Here is a 19,180-nt window from a genome sequence, read left to right on the forward strand (position 1 = left end):
TTAAAGCTTATTATATTGCTACACCAGCTTATTAATTAATGGCTTTTTAGTAATAGCACAGCCTACCAATAAAAAGAAAGGCCTGGACTAAAACTAGATTTAAATTCTGAATGTGCTATTTGCTAGGTACGTGACCTTGACCAGCCGCCTCATCTGTCATATGAAGATGATAGTGCCTTCTTCATAGCACACAACAGACATCAGAAGGCAAGGTAAGACAAGGCATATAAGGCGTTAAGCATATTGCCTGTCTTTGTAATAGTCATTATGTAATAACATTATTATTGGTACCATAACTTACATTATTATTCAAATATTAATTCCATGCCTTGCATATACACATTATCATACATTTTTAACTGTACTATATGTCTCAATTTTATTCACAAAGTTATCATTTACCCCAGTTTAGTGCCTTGTTGAAATTCAATTATATTACCATGAGTAACACATTATATACATACATACCCAGGAATGTACAGACGTGTGTATGAATTTTTCCTACCAGACCCATATATCTACTGTCTTTACAACTTTATTTTGAGTTCTATAATTAGAAAGTCAAAGTAAATAAGAGCTTTGCATTTCTACTACTTACTCTGTCTTCTCATGTGTCTTGTTTCAGAGAATACAAAATCCAACAGCTAACGGGTATTTGTTTTGCCACATAGGCAAGATTTGCTTGTTTGTTTGTTTGTTTTGAAGGTAACATTTTTGTTTTAATTAGTTTCAAGTATACAGTACATTGGTTAGACATTTATATAGTTTATAAAACGATCCACCTACTTGTCCTTTCTCTTCTCCGGCCCTCCATCTAGCCAATAGGTTAATGCTAACTGGATTCCCTATGCCGTGTTCCCCATCCCTGTGACCATCTATCGACTACTAATTTGTACTTCTTTAACCCTTCACCCCGTTCCCCCAGTCCCCCAAACCCCCTCCATCACCAAATTATCCACTATAATTGTGAGTCTGTTTTTGATTAGTTTGTTCTTATTGTTCTTTAGATTCTGCATATAAGTGAAATCATATGGTATTTATCTTTCTCTGACTTATTTCACTCAGCATAATAACCTCTAGGTCCATCCATGTCATTGCAAATGGTAGGATTTCATTTTTTAAATGGCCGAGTAATAGTCCATTGTGTGTATGAACTGTAATTTCTTTATCCAATCGTCTGTTGATGGGCATTTAGGCAAGGTTTCTATATATCCTTCTTACAGCACCGTCAAGTTGACTCCAACTCGTGTGACTACCAAGTCAATTACTAAGTGTTCACAAACGATTCTGTGAGAATGCTGCCCAGGTTCAGTATTCAGTTCATAGGAAATTAAAACTTATGTTGATGTGAAACTCATAGAAGTTTCCAGAGCTGAGGTACATACCTGCATTCAGAAAAGGTAAGTTGTCTTTTCTGCTCACACTTTCTGGGGCTGTACATTCACACACCAGTGCACACTAGGAAAGAATAAAAGCAAAAGAAACACATATTTGAAAGTACTCAAAATAAGAAAATTCTTTTATTTTGTTTGCAAAATATGAGTCAATGCACATAGTTTTTTTTAAAAAAATTAATCAAAACATTTTTGTAAAAATATTTTCAGCCTTAACTTTACTAGGAAGCTTATGAGTATTTACTTTTATTTATATGTAATATGATTGTATCATAGACTACATTTCAGTCTAGTTAAAGACTACTTAGGAAAGAAGGCAAAAAGAGAAAAAGGACTGTCCACAACAGGCTACAGTATGGCAATTCACATTTTACAAGCTGAAGGGTTTTGTATTTCTGATTACTTCTGATTATTTTCTAGATTTTAAGTAAAGGTAACTTTAAATAAAAATTTAAGCATCTACTTAAGTAAGGAAAAATGAGTTTTGTTTTCAGCAAAAACAATGAAGATACTTGCTCATACAGTATGACAATTTATAAATAAGTTACTCTCTGATTTATAAAATAAGCAATTTATAAATTAGAAGTTTATAAATTAGCAGTTTATAAATAAGCCGATTCAGAGATCACAAACTCACAAGCCTTTACAGAACCAACACTTCTCCAGACAGAAAGAGATAAGAGACCCAGAAATGCACATTTCCCTGTTCCTAGTGGGTGAACCATGAGTTGGAGACAATATCCCAGACAGTCTACCATTAAGCATGGGACCCCTTCAGCTTCTCATAAAACTGTAACTAACAGAGGAAACAACATGCTTCTGGCCCCGGGAAGTTGATGAGAGACCTATTTTCACATAGACAGAGGACACTGTCATTTGTTTCTTCAAATGAGTTTCCTTTTGTCCCTAGCCGAGAGGAGAGAGAGAGAGAGAGAGAAGAGAGAGAAAGAAAGTGGAAGAAGGAGGAGAGTGAATTTTTAAGATATAAACAAATCAATGCAAATAAAAACAAAATAAACAAAACACAGGAAGTTCTTTTGATGATGCGTTTGAAGGGGAATAGCCATGCTCTGGAGCATGCGTGGCTTTGCTCAGAAGGTTCCAAAGACCAGGATCGCCATCCCCAGGAGAGAGCATCAGAATTGCTGGGGCTCTTTCATGACTGTCCTATCTGTCTCCCTGCTTCCTTCCTCCGCCAGGCACTGGGCCTCTCTGAGAGTCATGGCCACTGAGGTCACTGTTAATGATGGAATAAACATGTCCTTTAAGCACTTCGAAAAGAAAGACTTCAATTTAAAACATTGATTTAAATGTTACTTTCTGTATTCTTACAGTCCACTACTTATTGCTCTATTATGGCATTCATCACATTACTCAGGAAATTTCTTGATGGGGAAAAAATGTACTTTCATGATTCCTTTAGCATTTACATTGAGGTCCTAAGTTTCCTGAAAGAATGGATAACTTCAATCTGCTCTTAAAATTTGATGTTCTCTAAATCTTTTTCCAGACCAACCAGGAGTCAGAGGGGATCTCTTCTCTTTTTAATCCACAGCTATTGTGGAAATGAACTTCCTAAATCACTAGAGCGATGTGCGATGGCGTTGCTTAAAATTCTTTTTTTCTCCTATTTCCAGCACTTCCTCTACTCCTTTCAGCCCATATAGGGCTGCTAAAATAATCTTTCGTAAATATTATTTTCATCATATTCATGTTCCCTTCTCGACCATCTAATGGTTATTCACTGCCCAATCAACTCCTGTATTCTCAGACTGGTCTTCAAACCTTTTACTGATTTGTTCCCAATATAGTTCCACATATTAACTAGGTATATAGCTACGAGCCATCCTCCTTTCCAAAAGAAGACCATCGCCTACAACATAACATATAGGAATGGTTTAGATTAAGCCCTTTTAGTGAAGAAGTCTATTATTTATAGGGATCAGGCTATTATCCTAAGAAACTGCTTCCTGACATGGAAGCAATCCTGCCTCAACATTAAAGACAACTTTCTGTTTCCAAAAGGAGACAGACAGATACAGAAATAGGATTATTTAACAGACAGATACAGAAATATGATTTGCATACATTCATAAATCCCATCTATGCTGGAAGGCAGATACTTAGGACAATCTTAACCTAATAACATACTTATTTTCTAATTTTTGTATTGTACTTAAAGGTTTACTATTCGAAATGCTCTCGAGGTTTAAATTCATGAAACATAAACAGAATCTATCCAATAAATATTTACCAAATTAACATTTTCATATTTGGACTTGATCATTATTTTCTTCAAGAGTTTCCTGAGTGTACCTTCCATTTCTATTGAGGCTGAAAGTTTTTCGAAGAACCATATTTCTTGTTTTCTTAGCTTATTTTATTTATTTATTTATTCTTTACAATTGACCCTAAAATCATTTTACACTGTGTCAGATGTTATAGAAAATGCAGATTCAAAAAACGTGGAACTGTGCTTAAAGAGGCTTACGACACAGATACTGTCCATTGCTCTCACCGCGATGGATATCTGCAGCATTACACACTTAACATGGTGTGCACTCTCAGTGCAATGACTTCACATTTGTGATTCCGAGAAGCAATAACAAACATCGCATGCTTTTTGTACTACACGTAGCACCATACACCTACTGATTTTGATGAGTACTTTAAAAAGTGTCATTTAATGGTAACTATGGCCAATGAGAAGAAACGTGATGTGTACAATTCTTGGAGAAGCTTAATGATTTTGCATATCAACTAACATATTAATTCGCCATGCACTGGGCTACAAAACTAGACAAATTGTAAGAACGATGATCCTCAAGTTCTGTATGAACCCATCCAAGACCAATACTTCTTGGCAAAGCACTTTTATGTTTATTAGTTTATTCCTTAAATCGTGTTTCTCTAAGTTTGTTCTGGAGTCTCCTCGAAGTCCCTGATAACTTTTGTCTTTGTAGCCTCTGTAGCATTTAGCACAGGGTGAAGACGAAATTATTTTCATAATAATACTAAAACATTATTTGTATGTTTGCCTTTCTTTCTCTTATAAGCATATAGTGAAATTTTCTAAAGGGTATAGGACATGATCATTTGATAGCTAATGGCATGTGTACTTGTGTACTCTTCTGTTTTAAATATTTCTTGCTTGAATCTAACATGATAAATGTCTATAGATAAAACCCCAATAAAGAAAGTCTCTAATATAGTAAATATCAGTGGATGAAATCTATATAAATAGAAATTTTAAGAGTGTAAAATTTGGGAATTGCTATGCTCTCGTTATCTCATTCAGTCTCATGGTTTAAATACCATCCAAATACCATGTGATGATTCACGTATATATAATTCTAGCTTAGACATCTCAGCAGAATTCCGGACTCAAACCTCCGACTTCTCACATGCATCTATACTTTGAACTCTAAGAGGAATTTCAAACGTAACATCTCAAAATCTCCCGTTCTCTCCGCAACTGCTTTTCTCAGTTTTCCTAATCACAACAAATAATAATTTTATTCTTTGGCTATCCTTTGCACCTGGAGTCTGGCCATGTTCTACTTTCTCTATTAATATGGCCCTGATCCAACTCATCCTCACTTTGACCCTGAGAATTCTCAATCACCAAGCTCTGTTCTGCTGCTTTTGCCTCCTTTCAAGCCATACTCAATGCGGCAGCCAGTATGGTCTTCTTAAAACACGAATCAGAGCATTTCATACCTATATTCAAAAATCTTCAATTCTTTCCATCTAGCTCAGAGCTACTGACCATCAAGGGACTGTGTGAGCTGTCTTCCCTGCCCCGTGCGCCTCTGCCCTCCACGCCTCCCTCTGTCCTCCTCGACCCTCGGTGCCAGTCACACTGGCCTCTCTGCTGCTCCTTCAACACAACAAGCATGTTGCAATCCCAGGAACTTTGTTCCTACTGTTTCCGCTACCTACAATTCTTGTTCCTCTCAGATATCCATGTCTTGCTTCTTTATCGTATGCACATTTCAGCTCGAATATTGCATTATCAGTGAATCTATCTTTGACTATCTAGTATAAAACAGCCGTGGCCCAGCGCCCCCTAACTCTTGCTTCTGTCTTATTTTTTTTCTGTAGCATATAGCACCATCTCATCAACGAGACATTTAAAAAAATTATTTACTTCCCTGGAAGGCAGTATCTGTATATATTTGGTTCATTGCTAAATACCCAGAACCTAGTAGAATACCTAGAACATAGAAGGCGGCATTGTTTGATGAATGAATAATGAATATTATATTCCAGAAAATATCTTATAATATAAGTAAGGCCAGTTATATTATTCTCAATTTTATATTTGGGGAAAATAAAGAGATGAAACCTTGTGAAACTGGTCCTTAGTTACTCAAGGACTCTACCTTTTCCCTGACCACAGCTGATGAAAGTCCACTTAAAACACCACTTCAAGGCATGGGAACAAAATAAGTCGAAAAGGGCAGTTGGTCCCCAAAATACTAGTTAGGTAGGTTCATAGTCAAAGATGTATTATTACTCCACTTATACCATCTGCGCCTCTGCCGTAAATAGGCATTTTACTTCCTTTTAGCAATCACTACCACTTTGATCTGTGCCACATCCAAACACAATGTAGATATTAAACAGCAGAGAGAGACAGGAAGGAACTGAGCTGAACTCGGCCCCTGCAAAGCCTCACCAGAGGATGCTGCCCTGACGAGGAGCCGAGGCATCTCTGAGGCAGGGCAAAGGGGAGGACGGTGGCTGTCTATTGATCTTATTGGCCGTTATTTACATGGGTTTTCTCACCTGATTGATGATTTTGCTTCCTACTTCTCCTTTCCCTAATTGCATTTTCTTGATTATTTTACAATTTTTTCTTCCTCTTTTCTTCATAATCCTACGTTATTCACTACATTCTCACTCTAGTCATTATTTATTGACCAGTTTTTATAGTATTATATGCAAACAAATATTTTCCCTTCTAAGAGACAGTTTTGAATTTTACTGCTTCAAAGTAAAATTGACTTCACTTATTCATTCATTCATTCATTCATTTTTTTCCTGTGTCAGGCTCTATTCTAGGCAATAGGGATAAAGGAGAGAACAAAATAGATAAATATCTTCCTCTAAGGAAGCTTAATTTTCATGATGAAAATAGATAATAAATGTGATAAATAAATTAAATATATGATGGTGGACAATAAGTGCTAAGGACAAAAATATAGAAAAGGGAGATACAAAATTTGAGGGCGGGCATTGCAGTTTTGTTACTGTGGCAGAGAAGGCTTCAGCGAGAAGGTGACATTTTGCATAAATACTGAAAGGAAGTGAGGGAGCGAAGCACAGAGTTTTTCTTTTGAGGAAAACGCTTGAAAGTAAATTGAATAACTGAGTGTAAGGACCTGAGCTAAAAATGTATTTAGAATGTTCAACAAAGAGCAAATAAGATAATGTGGCTGAATCCAAGTGAGCAAAAAAGAGGAGTGGGGGATGAGGTGAATGAAGCAAAGGAGGGCTAATACTTGTAGGACTTTGTCAAGTCACTGGATGGATTTGGGGTGATGCCTTCAGAGAGTGGGAAGCCACTAGGGAGTTGATGTGTTCTGTGTTATACGTCAGTAAGTGCCTATGGGGGGTGGTTTGGTGTCTGGAGGAGCAAGGAGGGAATCAGGGAGACACTGAAGAGACTACTGTGAAAATGGAGGTGACAGACAATGCTGGTCACAGAGATGGAGTCACGAGTCCTCGGATTCTGGATTTACTTAGAAGTCAGAATCAACAGGAGTTGCTGACGTATTGACTATGAGTATGAGAGAAAAGAGTCAAAAATGACTTTAAAACTGGAAAAAACCATTATGACACCTAATGCAATATTTCAGCTAATATATTGGCTTTGTAAAAGGACATGTTAATATTTTCTTTGTAAACATTTCTTTCTATTGTTGTGTGATTTTAACACTTTGTATTCCATTTCTATGTATGTATATATCAAATCAGAGTTTGAACCAGTAAAATATGATGGATGACCCTCTTCTCAACCTTCCCTTGATGAGAAATATATAATAATGATATACTTTGGAAACAGGTAAGTAAACGTATATGAGAGGAGAGAGTTTGGATTTTAATTACATTTCATTTCATGCTCTGAAGGTTATGTAAAATTCAAGATTGAAATGCAGTATTTTACATCAGAAGTATTGTTATGAACTGAATTGTGTTCCTCAAAAGGCATATGTTGAAGCCCAAACACCCAGTGTGACTACTTTGGGAGCTGGGGCGAGTGAGGAGATAATTAAGGTTAAATGAGGTCATAGGGTGGGGCCCTGATCCAATAGGGCTGGTGTCCTTACAGGAGGAGGAAGAGACTCCAGAGCTCATTGACCCTCTGTGGGCACGTACACCAAGGGAGGACACAGCACGAAGTCTACAAGCCTGGAAGAGAGCTGCTGCCAGGAATTAAATCATCCGGCACCTTGATCCAGGACTATCTACTTTTCCAGAACTGTGAGAAAATAAAATTCCATTGCCTAAGGCACTCAATCTGTGGTATTATTTTATGGCAGCTTGAGCTGATTAAGACAGGCATTACTATCTTAGGGGCTTCACTGTCCATGAGAGAGCACACGTGTCATTCACCCGCATGACTACGGCACTAAGAGCAGTTCCATTTGTTTCTCCCCCATTCGTGCAAACCAGTGAGAAGGATGTTATTTTAAGGATCCTCTCTTTGGTGACTTCGTTTTTTCAAATGTTTCAGTCATTCACTCTCTTCAGGACTTAAATCTCCATCAGCAATAAATCATGTTAATACACTTCAGAGTGATTTTGATTTAGGGGATCTGCAAATGGGTCCTTGCATCTGCATTTCTAACAAACGCCCCAGATGATTCTGACCACACTTTGGAAAACACGAAGGTAAATTTATTTCCACATAACTCTTCTAAATGTCGTTCACATTTGACCTACTACTTGCTCTTCACTCGGTCATGCATATTCCTAAAGCTCGCCAACAGAGTTTATAGTAACTCTATAAAAAAATTTGCAAAAGGTCATAGTTTCCTAAGAATCCAAATAGGATGAAAGTAATGCCAACAGAGCTTGGCGTGTTTACCATTTCAGTCAAGTTGGGACTCGTACACGACTTGTGCTGACATTGCCATCCCCTATTTCTAGAGTGGCTCGGTTAAGCCTTTTTTAAGTTCGATGTCATAAACATAAAGTAGAACTTGGGTGGGGCATCTTCCTACGTATCAGATTCTCCATTTATGAAAAGAGTATGATTCAATTTGACCGACCTCGTGACAGCAGCACAGTAAAGGAGCCAACAGGTGGGCGAGCTTTGAGACTAGGAAGGTGTCTAGGAATAGATTCAGAGACAGGGAAAGTAGCCCGACTTTGAAATAGGAAGTGTTTTGGCTCCTGGTCTCCTGGCACACTGCCATACGTCCAGGCTCCCGATTATCTGCCTATTTGTTCTCTGAGTCTCCATTAGCCTTGAAATCCTCTCTCTTTCATTTTGATCCAAGCATCCACGTCGTGGTGTTTAAGATGGGTCATACATAGAACTCCAGAGAAAACAAGGATTGAAAGAAGAGACCTAATCCCGAGACAGGGGGCTCAAAAATACAGATCCTGAGAAGATCTGCTGCAAAATTTCATTCACGACCCTGATATTTGCAATCAACCTGGTTTAAACTTCAGGCCTCTTTGGAATATTTTCATGATCTGGGAAACATTCTGAGGGAAAGTAGGGGATCACAAAGGAATAAGGCTTGAGGCAGCAGATAAGATCTTAGCCTATTCTGGAGTAAGAAAAATATCTTTTTGAAAAGCATTCTTAGCTGTATTTCATAAAGTAAACGAAATGTTAAGTGTTACATAAACATCATCTTCCACGGAGATGTTCCCTGACCACCAAAATTTAAATGCTCCCGGATAAGAGACACTACGCCAGAAAATAAGTCACAATAGCCCTAATCGATGAAAAATGTTCATTCAGGAAAAGATAGGATTATAGCGTGTATACACACTCATTTTCCTAAAAAAACAAACAAACAAACAAAAAAAAACACTGTTAGCGGTATTTTAAGTTTATCCCCCGTGCCTCAATAAACTAGGCAATTGAATTCCTAAGGCAGGAATTTAGGCTAATACTTCTATTAAGTTTCTCTTTTTTTGGAGAAAAGAAATTAGAAAGAAAATAAAAATCTTGAACACACGTTGACGTGCACGGGGGCCTTTACCCTTCCTCCACGGCTGTCCCTCTGCTGGGGACTACGTCCTGTTTCTCTCTTTGGAGTTTCATAAAGCACAACGTTATTAAATTCTGCCCCCCTTCATGTAAAAATGAAATCTAAATTCGAACTGCATCTTTTTCCAAAGAGGATTTGAGAGGAAGGGAGCAGTTATGTTTGGCAAATAGCCCTCCGGGAATCTTCTGTGCATCACGAGGAGGGTTAATTAGAATGTGACAGTGAGCAACACTTCAGTTCCAATTGAGAAGAGGCAGAGTTAACACCTGAGCCAGCGGTGAAGAGGAAGGTGCTTACGAACGGCGGCGCATGGCTTTTCATAGCTCCGTGCAAATAGGACCTCTGGTTCAGAGGATGAAACACACTTGTGGTACTCCAATTCCAGAGCTGATTTCTCATTTAACTCTAGAATAATGAGATTTCACACCCCACGGAGGCGTTGGTGAGTCAGGCGTCTGGCAAAGCTGATCGTTTTTAATTTAAATTGTGCAATAAGCTGGCGGAGACCCTACCTTTTGTCCCTGCACATCTGTCGTGATGTGGTCGGCTTCCCCATCCTCAATCTCCCCCATCTTCACGACACTGACTTCTATGGTGCCAACAACTTTGCCACCATCTGAAGTTCTGCAGTCAAAAATAAACGAAACAGAAAAGTAAGAATCTTCTCTCACCTTAAATTACAGTCGTTTTCCCTTACCCACGGTTTCGCTCTCTACAGCTTCAGTTACCCACAATCAACTGTGGTCTGAAAACATTAAACGAAAAATCCCGGAGATAACCAATTCGTAAGTTTTAAAAACACGTGTAGTTTTGAGCAGCGTGATGAAATCTTGCACAGTTCTGCTCCATCCTGGCCAGGATGTGAAACAGACCCTTGTCCAGCAAATCCATGCTGTACGTACAATACAATAAGGTATTTTGAAAGAGAAAGAGAAAGAGAAAGACACATTCACATAACTTTTACTAAACTATATTTATATGTAATTGTCCTATTTTATTATTAGTTACTGTTCTTCATCTCTTACAGTGCCTACTTTATAAAATAAGCTTTATCATATGTATGTATGTATAGATAAAACATAGTACAGTATATTTGCAGTCTCAGGCAGCCAATGGGGATCTTGAAAAGTATCCCTCACATATGTGAGCGGACTGCTATTTGCTTCATTGATTTTAATTAAACAAGTCTGCTTAAAACACATCAAAACATGTTAATGTTGGTGTTGTTTTACTTTTTAAAAAAATTAACCATGAATTTGCAAAGTAAGTGCATGGAGTGCCAAAAACTGACTTTGTGAAGGTGAAAAGTCCTCAAGCCTGTCGTCTGTCCAGAGTGATCTCAGTGTTGTGGATCAGGGCCCCAGGTGGCAACCTCCATACCTCTATGATAGCATAAACCACGACCCCTCTACACTGAGCACATGGGATACTGTGCATGTCTATTATAGAAACTAACGCTGAATCAAGTAGAAAAGCGTATAAACACCCCTATATTCCTCTACGGCCAGGCCATGGGCTACGAAATCTGATTTCGTACCTTTTCCCTTACATCATTTTTCTTTCTAAGAGACAGACAAAGAAAATTCTCTCCCAGGAAACATGAGAAAGTTAAGGGACATGCAGAGCAGAAATTAATCATAGAGATCATTTAGTACAACCCATCAGTTTTTCAGATAACAAAACAGGACTCAAAAAGTTGGAGAGGCTTGCCAACAGTAACAGAGTGGCAGAACCGGATACCCGGATTTCTCTCTTCAAGTTTGTTATTCAGTGAATGACTCTTCTCTATTTAATAATGATGATAATTTTATTATTAAGATTTTCCTCATCATTACTGTCTTCAACCTATAAATTTTATGGTTGACAACAACAATGAAAGCTAAAAATAAATTTAATAACTACCATCCTATAAGATTCTCTAAGTTCTTTCTCTTGAAAAGAAAATATACAGAAGAAATGACACCATCAAACACTGTCACATGTAATAATATTTTTCCTTGAACCTTATTCTGAAAATAGGAAGCAAATGCATAGTTATGATGTGTTGCTATAACTTCTAATTGACTAACCTTAGTTTTAAGTTGTGTTTTTTCTGAAATTTTGTTTTTTTAACTGAATACCAACGCTGTCCTTCTTTCAAACAATTCCTTCTAACTTTCACTATTTTATTATTAGAGGTGCCAGAAAAGAGAAATGGGAAAATTAGTATAAGTAGTTTACCAAAGTGCTAATTAAAATAATGAATAACTTAAGTTTAAGTAACAATTATGTTACTAAATCATGAATTATGTTTTTTAAGAAAACTGGAATAGAACATACATACATAGCTAATGTAATAATGTAATAAAATAATAATTATGTACATTTGAAAAAGTGATTTTCTTGTTAAATAGCATATTAAGATTCCTTACTAAAATACAAAACAAAATGTTTCTTGGCAATTTTAAAATCAGTGTAAATCATACTATTGACTCAATAATTTGAAATTAATATAGAAAACTTAAATCATTCATCACAAAGAAGATGTGTATATGGATGACAGTATGGGCTGTGATTTCGTGAATAACTATATTAGCTCCAGTTCTGGAATGGTTTTAAATGATTTATTATACCATTTCCCAGTTGAAAACGGCATAATAAGTTGTCATAAGTTATGAGGTGGCATATCTCTGTATAATTCTTCAGTACCTGACACTTAAATAAAGAGTTTATTAATAAGAACCTTCATTGGCACTACTCATAATTTTTTTCTAAGAGATCTGCAGACTCCAAACTGATCATTAATAACAATTAAAGATACCTGTTTCTTCTCATCATAATTGCTTTAAAATTTTGGCTTGATCTAAGCTAGCTTAATGTAAATCCCATGTATAACAGTCTAATTTTTTTCCTTGAACTAAACCAAATAATGCACATAATAATTTGGAACAGAAGATAGGTTTTCAACAGCCTCTCCCAGGACTGGGTAATAAACTAATGTATGCCATAATGGTTAAAAGTATGAACTCAGGAGTTTGAGCTGTCCGCCAGGTGTATGATCTTGGGCAAGCAACTTAGCCACGTAAAGCTTCCTTTGTAAAAAGAAGATGACAATACCTTAGTTGTAAGGATCATATAAGTGTCATGATTTATATAAAGTGCTCAGCATAATGCCTTATACAAGATAGATGCTTCTTCCTTCTCCCCTTCCGGTTCACCCCAGTACAGTAGCAGGAGCAGAAGTAGCAGCAGCAACAGAATTGCTATTGTTATTAATGTATTATATTATATTTAGTTTGATTCTCTCCAGAAATGTTTTACTAATATAGGAATCAAAGATTACAGAAAAAGATGATAAGATCTCATGACATAGGCATTTCAGCAATGATCAAATGCTTATTAGAGACACAAAGCCTTAGTAATAACGGACGCTGTTATAAGGCTTACATTCCTAATAGTGCAAAGAACACAAGTTTATAAAAGATTACAACGAGAGCAAGCATTTCCAAAGTGCCAGTGTAGATGACTGAGCAGTGTACTGTGGGAAAAAGCTTCTAAACCTAGTTCTAAATATTCCCTCTAAAAAAGTATCTGGCTACCTTTTCAATAATTTTTATGCCTTTTGGCTTTCCTGCTTACCCTTATCTCCTACAGGCTTTCACTTAGTCTTAGAGCAAAATCTAGGCAAGGAGCTTGGTTAGTAGTGATTGGTTAGTAGTGACAGTAGAGGGATTCTAGAATCAATTCCCTTCCACCCCCAACCCAAAGCCACTTTGGATAGGACATTCTGAGTACCCTAAAGCATGCCTCTTCATATGAGTTTTATGGGAGACAGAATGGAGAATCTGGGTTATAAAATTAAAAAAAAAAAAAACTGAACTTAAAATACCCAACAGCAAGGTTTACACTGTCAGTGAACTGGTACTTAAAATGTAGAGCAGTTTCTTATTTATTCTGTGTCAATTTACCACACACAGAGAAAGGATATTCAACACTTCTTTCCAATCAAGAGGGTCACGATTGAAATATCTATGCCATGTCCCCGAAGGCTGTTTCAAAGATCATTTCATAGAAATTTAGAAAAAAAAAAATCATTCTTAAATGCATAATTATGCTTTCAGCCTGTCAAGTTGGGGAGGCTAGTAATAATAGCTTAGCCATTATTCATCACCAAAATTCTGAATTTTACGTAATGAAAATTCATGATACCTGTATAAAAGTTATATCCCAGAGTCATGGACTCAGCATCAAGAAACCCAAGTACTATGTCCAGCTCAGCTGCTAATTAGCCATCTGATCAAGGACATACCACTTCCATTCTTTGGATTTGTTTCCTTTAACGCAAAACAGAGTTGGACTCTAACAGCTATTCTATAATGTCAGCACTCAAACCCCATGCTCTCTGATCACTCCTGGGACTCCTTCATATGATTTTGTCATAGGCTGGAGTCCCAGGATATGATTCTATCAGAGGTGCTACAGGCAATCGTAGGCTACTACATTCTCGGGAAAAATCTCAGACACCTTCTAGCCTCTCGTCCTCACTCCTCGCCTTCCTGTCCAACATTCCCACAAAACAAAACAAAATGCCTGCTAAACCTCGGAAGAAACTTAAAACTTATAGTCCAATAAAAGAGCTGGTTTTTCTTATTATATCCAATACACACATATAGATTTTACTGCCATTATAGCAACACATCTTGGTATTTTTACAAGAATACACATTTGACTGAACCAAGAAACACTTTCCTAAAAATTTATATGGCAATAAGAATAGGCTGTAGTAATAAATAATTATTTCAATCTATATGAGGGGGAAAAAAACAAAGCCATTTCAAAAAGTCTATTGCCAGGTCATTACCACATTAATGCAGAGGGCTGTAAGAGAAGTAAAAGATGGATAGTTCATGGTCGCTATAGTGTTTCAATCACAACATCATGTTCCTATTTCCTTCAGCAGATCCACTTAAATATTTAACTATGCCAACAAGATAGAAGACAAAGAGGAGGAAAATTTCAGCAGCACAAAACTATATTCCCTTCTCGGTTAGGTTTCCAGCATGCAGTATACATTAGTGATTAAAGTTTTTTAAAATCTGCCTTTAAAATAACTCTCTTAATGTTTCCTAATGAAAGATTCGATCTCACATGCAAAAACATACAAACATTTTTAGAAGACTGAAGCAAAGAGGATGTGAGACAGACTGCTAACAAAGGACAATGAATTGACATTCTTCCTCTAAATTTCTTCACCGCTTACCTTACCATTCTCAGCAGAGCAAAACAAAACAAAAACAAAAACAAAAACAAACAAACAAAAGAAAACCCAAACCCAAAACCAAACCCAAAACCAACCAACCAAACAACAACAACAACAACAACAAAAACCCTCTAGAAACGTTAAATAAACAGCAACATGTAAATAACTCTTGTACTCTGGAAATGCCACAGTGTTACAAACCAACAAGTGACTCTGTAAACATCCAGGGAAAAACGTCATTAGCACTGTCAGTCTTTGTGACTATCAAGTAGGCCTAGAGCTAAGCACCAGAATCTTCGGCTGTGAGAAGTGCTTTTTGCATTTAAACTATTTGGATACAACTGAGAAATGAAAATGTTACCTGGTCATGATATAAACAAAGGCCGTAAGCGAGCAAATGGAGTTAGTGAGTGAGCGAGTGAGTGACATGCACCCCGGTGAACTTTCTGGTGAATACATTTATCTGGCAATGCTGGATTTCCTTAGGGCTCACAGCAATGAGAGTTCTATTTAACTACGAACAAATAAACATACCTCTATTCCAGCTGAAATTCATAAATGCAAGAAGCCATATAATACTTTCAAAGTAAAACTCAAATAGAATTTTTCAGTAGTTCTTAATATTAGACCTCACATGCTCTCAAGTTTAGTCCTTGGCTTGCTCCTCTTTTCCCATTATAAGCTGGACTTCGGAAATTTCATTCATTATTATGGATTCAACTGTCTTTTCTATGAGGATTTACCACAATTCTGTATTCCCTACAGTATTCTGATTTCCTGATCTAAAACGTCCTTTCCCTTAGTCCTGGTAGCATCATTTTACGTTCTATAAGCATGAAATCTAACTTTCCTTTTCCTCAAACCTCAACTCACTCACACCAATAAAGAACACGTCATTCTCCAAAAACCACAGAATAGTCCATCTCTATTTCTGCCTTGCCCTTATCTTCCAAAAAGTTGCCACATCCTCCCGGTTCTTTCCCGACAATGTTTCTTACCCGCGTTCCACCCCAGCAGCAACACCCCAGTGAGCTTTACCACCTGTTACACTGAACTCGAAGAATCTGCTTCCCATCTTCCAGTATCTTTCTCTTCCATTCCCTCCACGTCTGGTTTTCTTCTTAAAGTCCTAATGCACTATTTTATTTGTCTTGAAGAACCTACTACCTACTGTCCAGTATCTTTCTCTTCCGTTCCGTCCATGTCGGGTCATCTTCTTAAAGCCCTGTTGTCACTATTTTATTTGCCTTCCTGTTAAAAGTCCTTAGAGTTGACAACGCCTACCCAGCGTGTCTGAGGTATACCTGTTTTCAAGGCCTTACATCGAGACTTGTCGAGAGTTATGGACAGCTCAGTATCTTTGGTTCTAATTGATCCATATCATCACACACCATTAAATAATGAAGTACGGTTTAGTGGAAAGTCCAGGGAACTTTATTAAAGTTCTCGGTTATGGTGTTGGCTCTTTATAGTAAACAGCTGTGTGACCATGAGCAGGCAACTCGGCCTCTGTAAAAGTTTCTCAGCTATAAACTATGAGGATCATAAACAATCATGCTCATCTCACAAGATGATGTAACCAAAAATAAATTATCTTAAGTTTAAATATAAAAATGCTTCAGTGTACAGTAATGAGAACTATAGTTATACAGTCTGGGCCACGAAACTGCAATAATGCATCACAGATACATTGACTCTCCATCTTAACTGGCTTGCAGATTCCTCTTTGCTGCTAAATACAGTAATATTCAAATATGAAGAATTTTCCCAATAAAATTAGCTAAAGAAAATCTGTCCTTCCTTGTGACTCTGTTAAGAGAGAGAGAGAGAGAGAGAGAGAGAGAGAGAGAGAGAGAGAGAGAGATAGAAAGTTATATTTGGAAACTTGTTTCAGTGTTAAATATAAAACACACCACCTCCTTGAATGTAAGAAATATCCTGTCAGCAAAGTGAGAAAACGAGATTGATATCTCATAAATGTTTTTGTCAGGATTCAGAGGTGATCAAAATGATGTTAAAATTAATAGGACACCATGATTTGCCCATTGGTGGATAAGATGTTACAGCTAAGATGGAGTGAGCACAATGCGCCCTGTCACATCCACTGAATGCAGTGATAAAACCTTGACCAAATGCAAAGAGCAGGTATTCGAAGACTCAAAGTAATTAGCACCAGGCATGTTCTGGAAGAAAATCAGAATTTTAAATGCCACTGAAGCAGCAGTGAGTTAACCACTTGTCCCCCTCTGGTATCTCCTGACCTAGAGGTGGGCACTGGTGTAGACAGACAGCTCCTGGAGAAGCCCTTTCATTCTGGCTCAAAGAAGAGGAAAGAGCTCTCCTATCACTCAGAAGAATGCGGAAATTTCTTTTCTTTTTTCTCCTCTCTCATGCCCCAAGCCTCAAGTAACCCAGTGGCAGCAAGAAGAGCCTACAGGAGCCTAAAACTGTGAGGGAGGAAAAGTTCCTCTCTGAGCCGTGATCCCAAGGGTGTGCGGTGAATGCCCTTCAGTTTTTATTTCTTTCTCTGTTCTCCTGCCTCTTGGCTCCAGAAGAGGGTGCAGCTGCGTGATAGAGCGGGAAAAACAAAAATCCAGCATTCTTGCTGGAGGATCAAAAAGGGAAGCCACAGGAAATGAATGCGCCAGGAGAGTGTGGAGAAGAAGGAGCTCAGAAAAGGGACTTCTTGAGGTTGTTCATTAAGTCCTTGGCTCACCCCAAGCTGTCACTGTGTGGATCTGAACAGTGTATCAGAGACTTTGGGAAATAATCTATGGACTAGACCACTCCCAAGGTACCAGACTGCCATCTGGGCGACAAACATGAGGAACAAGTCTGAACAACATTGCAAGAGTTTTGAAAACAGAAGTGAAATTGAAACTACAAATTTCATAGGATACAAGATCAATATACAGTTATCTAGTATTGAATAATTAGAAACTGAAATTATATATCATGTACGGTAAGTCAGAAACAAACACAGTGCTTAAGCATAAATGTAAGAAAAATATACAAGATCTGTATGCAGAAAAACTACGAACGCTGATGGAAGAGATCAAAAGAGTTCTAAAGCAAATGGAGAGACATAATGTTACTGTATTGAAAGGGTCAACTTTATAAAGATGTCAATTCTTCTCAAATTGGTCCACAGATTTAATGCAATACCAATTAAAATCCCAGAACGATTTTTTTTTGTAAATATTGACAAGCCAATTCAAAACGCTAGAAAAAGTGGCAAAAGTAGAATAGCCAAAAAATTTTGAGAAAGAACAAAAATAGGGAATTATAGCTATCAATTTTAAGGCTTGCTGTAAATCTACAGTAACCAAAACCATGTGGCATCAGTGAAATGAAAGATATCTTGATCAATGAAAAGGAATAGAGAGGCAATATGGCTGATCAGTTTTCCACAAAGTTACAGTCAATTTAATGGGGGAAAAAAATAGGTCTTTCTATAAATTGTATTGTAAACACTATTGGGGGGGGGGAAATGAACCTTTGCTTAAACTTCGCAACTGAAACAAAAGTATAAAAAGTTCATAGATCTAAATGTAAAACGTAAAGATATAAAACTTTAAAGAGAAAACATAGGTGGAAAATCTGCGTGAACTGGACTTGGTATAAGTGCTCTTAAATACGACACCAAAAGCATGATCTAAGAAACAACTACAATAATAAACTGAACTTCATCAAAATTAACACTTGCTCTGTGAAAGATATTGCTACATGAATGAAAACAGGCTATTGACTAGCAGACAACATTTGCAAATCATGCATCTGACAAAGGAGAGCCCTCAAAACTCAAGAGAAAATGAACATCATCAATGGGCAAACAAAGTTGAATAGACGTGTCACGGAAGAGGCTATACGGAGAGCATGGAAAACTTCAACATCATCGGTCTGTCGGGAAATGATCATTAAAGGCACTGTGAGGTGCCACCAAGTACCTGCGACTGGCTGGTAAGGGTGCAGAGCCACTGAGACCCTCAGGCACGGCTGGTGGGGAAAACAGCACAGAGGATTCTTCGAGAGTACGGAGTGCAACGTGCACATACTATATGACCCAGAGATCCCAGTCCTAGGCATTTACCGTACAGAAATGAAAACTTAAGGGCTCAGGAAAACCTACATGTGAGTATTTTAGCGGCTCCATTCATAATTACCGCAAACTGCAAACAACCGAAATATCACTTAATGTGAATAGTTAAACAAACCGTGAAACGTCCACACCGTGGAATACTACTCAGCAATTTAAGAAAACTATTGATACACACAACAGCTTGGATGAATTTCAGAGGCATTAAACTGCA

General features: G+C 37.5%; 1 protein-coding gene across 7 annotated transcripts in view; it reads right to left on the minus strand.

Moving 5' to 3' along the window:
- INPP4B (inositol polyphosphate-4-phosphatase type II B) overlaps nt 1-19,180 on the minus strand; it is a 553,469-nt gene that overhangs the window by 159,211 nt on the left and 375,078 nt on the right. For all 7 annotated transcript variants that reach the window (XM_036233518.1, XM_016123282.2, XM_036233519.1 and 4 more), the window contains 2 exons: nt 10,144-10,255; nt 1,386-1,458 (listed from right to left, as the gene is read on the minus strand). In XM_036233518.1, coding sequence (XP_036089411.1) covers nt 1,386-1,458; nt 10,144-10,255 — 185 coding nt within the window. The remainder of the gene's footprint in view (nt 1-1,385; nt 1,459-10,143; nt 10,256-19,180) is intronic.

The sequence above is a fragment of the Rousettus aegyptiacus genome, unplaced genomic scaffold (genome assembly GCF_014176215.1).
Source record: "Rousettus aegyptiacus isolate mRouAeg1 unplaced genomic scaffold, mRouAeg1.p scaffold_m13_p_16, whole genome shotgun sequence".
Taxonomy (NCBI): Eukaryota; Metazoa; Chordata; class Mammalia; order Chiroptera; family Pteropodidae; genus Rousettus; species Rousettus aegyptiacus.